This window comes from Apium graveolens, unplaced genomic scaffold, assembly GCF_009905375.1.
Source record: "Apium graveolens cultivar Ventura unplaced genomic scaffold, ASM990537v1 ctg7873, whole genome shotgun sequence".
Taxonomy (NCBI): Eukaryota; Viridiplantae; Streptophyta; class Magnoliopsida; order Apiales; family Apiaceae; genus Apium; species Apium graveolens.
The window spans coordinates 70345-77646 of record NW_027420698.1 but is presented as its reverse complement, the minus strand read 5'-3'; the positions used below and the strand labels follow the sequence as shown (position 1 = coordinate 77646).

General features: G+C 34.4%; 1 protein-coding gene across 1 annotated transcript; it reads left to right on the top strand.

Moving 5' to 3' along the window:
- Positions 1-3915: 3915 nt before the first annotated feature.
- On the top strand, positions 3916-5724 carry LOC141704461 (uncharacterized). Its single transcript, XM_074507713.1, has 2 exons — positions 3916-5361; positions 5467-5724. The coding sequence occupies exons 1-2, from the start codon at positions 3916-3918 to the stop codon at positions 5722-5724; spliced, it is 1704 nt and encodes a 567-aa protein (XP_074363814.1).
- The last annotated feature ends 1578 nt before the right edge of the window (positions 5725-7302 follow it).

Sequence of the window (7302 nt, the reverse complement as noted above, 5' to 3'; positions counted from 1 at the left end):
TTCTTCTGGATGTTTTTTCAACTGCATGTACGACATGTTTTATTAATGATTTAAAGATACAAATTCATATTTACCTCACAAAGTATATACAAAGACTAAGTAGATTAAGGCTGTCATCACTAACCCATTCCATTTCTAGGTTGGCATAACCTTTTCGAGACATTAGATGATGATACTCATTCATCCGGCTTCTTTTCACCTGTTCTTCATGAATTTTCTGTAGAAAAAAGCACCAACAAGGTTAAAACATCACGCTAAATACCTATCAATTATTGAAATTGATAAATAAATAAAAATAATAAAAAGTTTACCTTAAAATCATCTCCGAGACGATCAGCAACAAACATCTCCCAGTGCGACTTTTCTATGAACGTGTAGTCAATCGGAGGAAAAGTGAGCTTTTCTGGTTGATTCCGGTGTGGAAGGATGTACTCTGTCGTGAGCCGGGATTTGAACTCTCTCCACTTTTGACAAGCGGATTCCCATACCAGTTTCCTTGCTGTCGGAGGTACAATAAAGGCCATCTACGTACATAAGAAACAAAAAAATTCAAATATGCAAGTTAACGAATGAACAAAATCTATAGAAAGAAAAGAAAAAAAACCAATATCAAAGAGAAAGATAGGCATGTGTGTGTAGACAATTTACTATACCTGCACACAGTCCCAAATTTTATTCTTTGTCTGCTCAGGAACTTGCTTCCAACCATCATGCCAAATGGGGACTTTGGTCCGTGCCAAAACTCCAATGTACGACTGCATCTCTCCATCTTCATCACCATACGGCTCCCCTTTTGCATTGAAGGTCACAGTAAGCTTTTGATTCATTATCTTCCGTCTCAGAATTCTGTGCATCGTGACACAACCACGTTTCAATAGTTTTAGTCCTTCCGGTATTTCTGGATTTTTCTTAGAATCCACTTTCTTTTTCTTAGAATCCACTTGTTTTTTCTTCTTTGACAACTTCTTCTTTAAATTTTCAGATATCAGATTCTTCTTGATAGATATAGGAGAAGAACAAGAGGGGTTAACTTTGTTCAATGATTGTGTTTTCCTTATAGCCTTCACAACTCTCATCGCTGTTCTGTTTGGAGAAGACTTTGCTTTTTTATGAGAAGCTTGTGTCTTCTTCTTTGGAGGAGCCATAATCTGTGTACCACAAACCATTAAAAGGAAGGATTTGCCAAGCTAAGAAATTATATGGGTTTTATGAGAAACAAAATCTAACCACCAAAAAATCTCTAATAATGTGGGTTTTATGAGAAACAAAATCTAATAACTAACCAAGACATCATCAAAGTGAACCATTTAAATCAGTAGCAAGTAACAACAATTAAAAAAATACCAAAGAAACAAGTCATATGAGAGTTTTATAAAAATCCAACAAGAACTACATAACATACGAGGGTTTCACAAGAATCGAACCAAAATATAAAAGAATCACAGCAGAAGAGCATAAGAATCAAAACAAACAAGTAAAAACATTACAAATCAAGAACAAGAATGAATTGAACATAACCAATAAAGAACAAGCAAGAGCAAACAAGAACTGAACATAACAAGCTTAATCAAGTAACATGCAACAACAAGCAAGAACTGAACAGATTAAAACATGCAAGTACCTTTCTTATATTTGCTTCGATTAGAAATTGAGAAAAGAAAATGGAAGAGAAATAGGAGGGGAATGAAGTGTTATCGGGTAAGAAAAGAGAAATCACAAAGGGGGGAACAAAAGGGGGGAATGAAAATGAAAAGAAGAGCATAAGAATCAAAACAAACAAGTAAAAACATTACAAATCAAGAACAAGCAAGAACTGAACATAACCAGTGAAGAACAAGCAAGAGCAAACAAGAACTGAACAGAACAAGCTTAATCAAGTAACATGCAACAACAACCAAGAACTGAACAGATTAAAACATGCAAGTACCTTTCTTAGATTTGCTTCGATTAGAAATTAAGAAAAGAAAATGGAAGACAAATAAAAGAGGGGAATGAAGTATTATCGGGTAAGAAAAGAGAAATCACAAAGGGGGGAACAAAAGGGGGGAATGAAAATGAAAAGAGGGGGAAGTGAAATAATTTTGGGGAATAAACCAACGGCTTGGATTGTTAGTATTTTACCAAACCAACGGTGTATTTTAATTGATTGATGAGTGAATTATTCATAATTTTTAGAAATTAATTGAAAAGAAGAGAATATTAAATATTTTTTAAACAACGGTTACTATTAAATCTATCCTTAATCTACGATTGGGAAAATTTTGAAGTAACATTTTGATTTTTTTTCTAAATAATTTCGATATTAATTAATTCATAATTTTGAATTTTCTCAGTTGTGTATCTCGTGTCGTGTACCTTATTGTGTCGTCCTTATCATGTCGTGTACTCAAAATCCAAACACAAATACTAAATTATCGTGTTGAGTTAAAAATTGTCGGGTGTAGCTTATATAAACAGCTTTTTTGATATACTTAATTTATACATTACCTCGTTTACTTACTAATTCATTGCCTTTTTCTAATTTTTGGAAAATTACTTTCGGGCATGATACTCAAGAATCCTGGTATGTTATGAAATATTCTCCTTGTATGTTGGCAAAATTTAGGGAATATTTCATAACATACCAGGAATCTTGAGTATCATGCTCGAAGGTAATTTTCCAAAAATTAGAAAAAGGCAATGAATTAGTAAGTAAACGAGGTCATGTATAAATTAAGTGTATCTAAAAAGTTGTTTATATAAGCTACACCCGACAATTTTTAACACACCACAATAATTTAGTATTTGTGTTTGGATTTTGAATACACGACATGATAAGGACGACACAATAATTTACATGTTCTTACAATGGGAAATTGCAAAAACCGTTGTCTTATATAAGAAAAAATTATTCCACCAAACCCTAAACCCTAAACCCTAAACCCTAGATCAAACAAAAATTAACAAAAATTAAAGGCGAAATATTCAAATTTGTCGACATTAAAATGACTCGTTTCGCTTTTGTAACGAATATAGTGTCTATTTAAAAACTTAACAAATCCCGAATTTTTTATATAGAGTTATCGACTATATAGTTCGAAAGTAACCACTGAATGCACATATAGTATATGATTATAATGTAACAAATTAAAAGAAGACACTTGTAATTTATTTCATAAACAATTAGTGATATTTAAATATATATTTAATAATGTAAGTTTTAACATGTCAATTGTTCCTCTTGTTGCATGTCTTCGAAGCCTACAAAATCATTTATAGTCCTTGTGTTTGTCGAAAAAGTTGATATAATACGACAATGGTTTATTGAAAACACACTTGTTTGTAGGTGTTACTACAATGATAAATTGTTGAAACCGTTGTCCAAGATTTTAAATAAACTATGCTACAAACCATTGTGTTTACATTTTTTTACAATGCAATATTGTTGAAACGGTTGTCCTGAGTTTTAAATAAACCAAGAAACCAAATTCTTTTACTTTAAGAAAATTTCTATTTTTTTCAAAAAAAATATAAGTGGGAACACTGGTGAAAGAGGGGGAAAGTGTAAATAATTTTGACTAGCAATAAAGTAGTTTGACTAGCATTATTATACGTGATCATTGTCTGTCTGAAGTATCTATGTTTTATTATGCCTCTTTTACTGTCTCCTTCATACACCATTTCTTAACCATATATTTGTCTCAGTTCTTTGATGTCTGAAGTAATCCAGGGGAACTTCACTTTGCTGAACTCAGGTAAGTTTCTGCTGAATTCACATCAATTTGGGGATTTGGTGTTTATATCGATTTGGAGAACTTGAAATTAGGGTTCATATCTATTTGGAGAATTTTAATAAGGGTCCATATCGAGTTTTATGGAATATATATGTTTGTGGAATTTGAGCAAAATAATGGGTTTAAACTTGGTTGAGTAAAAATGGATAGATCTTGGTTGAAAGCAGATAGAAGAACACAAGAATTTAAACTTGGAGTGGATGAATTGTTAAATTTTGCATTTCTGAATGGGTTTAAAGAAAATAAAATTAGTTGTCCATGCTTAAGATGCGCTCATAGTAAATCTTGGAATGCTCAGACTGTTAAGGATCATCTTTATCAATATGGTATTGATCAAACCTATACGTGTTGGATATGGCATGGAGAGTCAAATTATGTACAGAGTCATGTAGTTTCTGAACAGGAAACTTCAGAATCATCCGTTGATCTTACAAACATGAGAATGGGGCAGGATATTGTCGATGATGAGGATATTTTGTTAGATTCTTCTGATTTTATGAATCATGTTCAAGGTGAAAATGAACCACTTTATCCTGGATGCGAGAGTTTTACAAAAATGAGAGCTTTAGTCAAGTTGTATAATTTAAAAGCAAAACATGGTATTTCTGATAAATGCTTTTCCGATGTCCTTCTTTTGCTTGCATCAATGCTTCTGGAAGGCAACAGTATGCCTTCATCTTTTGGTGAAGCCAAGAAAACTTTATGTACTTTAGGCATGGATTATGAAAAAATACATGTGTGTTCGAATGATTGTCTCTTATACCGCGGTGAGAGGGATGAAGATGAGACGATTTGCCGAATATGTGGGGCATCTAGATGGAAGTTAAACAAGAAAGGAGAAGAATTGGAAGGGATCCCTGCTAAGGTTCTATGGTACTTTCCATTGATACCGAGATTGATAAATTTGTTCAATAAAGCTCAGATTGCAAAGGACATGACTTGGCATAAAACCGAGCGACAAAATGATGGTAAAATTAGACATCCGGATGACTCAAAGATATGGAAGGATGTCGATCAAAGGTGGCCTGAGTTTGCTGCAGAGGCTAGGAACCTTCGGTTAGCTTTATCCTCCGATGGATTTAATCCTTTCCATGGACCAGGAAGTGATCACTCAACATGGCCTATGTTGCTTTCAATTTACAACCTCCCACATTGGCTTTGTATGAAGAGAAAGTACATTATGCTAAGTCTATTGATATCCGGACCAAATCAGCCTGGAAATGATATTGATGTATACCTTCAACCACTTATAGAAGATTTACAGAAATTGTGGCATGGGAAACAAGTTTATGATGCATTTAAGAAAGAGTCTTTCATACTAAGAGGAATTTTATTATGGACAATTAGTGATTATCCAGCCTTAGGAAACTTGTCGGGTAACATCATTAAAGGATATAATGCTTGTGTAGTTTATGTTGATAAAACAAAAGCTACCAGGTTGGCTACTTACAAAAAGACGGTGGTTATGAGACGTCGTAGATGGCTGCCCAGAAACCATCCATATCGAAGGCAAAAATCAGCCTTTGATAACACCATGGAGAAGTTATCAGAACCTATTCCTTTAACTGGAGAGGAGGTGTTAGAAAGGGTACTACCACTAGCGGACCATGTTTATGGTAAGACACAAAACCAACCTCGGTGGAAAAAAGGGGAACCTCGACCAATTTGAAAAAAGATGTCTATATTTTTTCAGCTTGAGTACTGGAAGTTTTTTCCAGTTCGCCATACCCTCGATGTGATGCATATAGAAAAAAATATATGCGAGGCTTTAACTGGTACATTGCTAAATATTCCCGGGAAGACAAAAGATAGAGAATTTGTTCGTATTGATATGGCTGAAATGGGAATAAGAATGGAGCTAAGTCCAAAAAATTCTGTAAAAAAAGAGAAGTTATCGATGGCATCTTGGAACTTATTGCATAAAGAAAAAAGATTGTCTGCTCGTCCTTGATTGGCATGAAGTTACCTGATGGTTTTTGTTCGAACCTTAAGGGTATAGTATCAATGGACACTCTGCGACTTGTTGGAATGAAATCTCACGACTGTCACATAATGGTGCATCACTTGCTCCCCATCGCACATCGGTCAGTACTTCAAAAACAGGTCAGGTGCACTATTATCAGGTTTTGCCTTTTTTTCAAGGCAATTTGTAGTAAAGTCATTGAGGTCGATAAATTAGAAAAAATGCAGTCTCAATTGGTGGAGACCTTATGCCAGCTAGAAAAGCACTTCCCCCCTTCCTTGTTTGATGTAATGATCCATCTCTCAGTTCATCTTGTAAGAGAAGTTGAGCTTTGTGGTCCTATCTTCCTACGTTGGATGTATCATTTCGAGATATATATGAAGACGTTCAAGGGATATGTTCGAAACAGGGCTCATCCGGAAGGTTGCATCGCTGAGGCCTATATTACAGAAGAGGCGGTTGAGTGTTTAGTTAATTTTGAAGAACCAACAGTTGGGTTACCGGGAAGGGATAAGAACAAGGAGAAATACAGACCCTTATCTGGTGCAACAATGATAAAGCCGAGCATCAAGGATTTGCACCAAGCACATCTGTGTCTTCTTCAAAACAGTAATGAATTGACCCCATATTTCAAGTAAGTTTCTTTATTTAGATTTCTGATTTTTCAGTAATAAATACATCTATTTTTTGTTCCATGATTTTATGAATTTTTTCGACAAAAGCTGAAATTGATTTACTCACAGTGAACATATGGCCTTCTTGGTGGCAAGATATCCATTACATGAAAATGATGAAGAATGGCTTATGAACAAGCAAAATGAAACATTCCCTAATTGGTTTCAAAAGAAGGTAATAGCTAGACAATAATTTTTTTCTAATTTAAAGAAATCAAGTAAATGTCTAATTGCTTTAGTATTTTATTTTTTGGACATATTTCGTTAGAATTGCTTGATGTGAAAAGTATGGTATCTAAGGAGGTAATGTGGCTTGCAGAAGGGCCTAACAAGTATGTCCCTACATTCAGTGGCTACAAAGTCAATGGTGTTACCTACAGCACAAAAGATCGTGATGATACGCGACAAGTTCAATGCAGCGGTGTTTGTGTTCATGCTGATACAATGCTCCTGCAGGATAAGGATAAGAACATTAAGCATATTTCACATATATTTTATGGAGTAATCACAAGTATTTGGGAGTTGGACTATAACCATTTTTGAGTCCCTATCTTTCGGTGTAATTGGGTAGATATGAACAAAGGGGTTAAGATAGATGATTTAGGATATACAGTTGTTAATTTACACAAGTTAGGTTTTCAGAATGACCCTTTTGTGTTAGGTAAACATGTCAAGCAAGTTTGTTACATTGACGACCCTCTTGAAAAATTCTGGTCAGTTGTATTAAAATTACCAAACAAGTTCGATGATCAAAGTGACGATGAAAATGAGGGATTCGTAGAAATTGAACTTGAAAATGAGGTAGATGTCACCATGTTCCCAACTGTTGATGAAGTCGAGGAAGAAGATAGCAGTTACATACAGGAGGAAGAAGAGATGATTCAACTTCCAT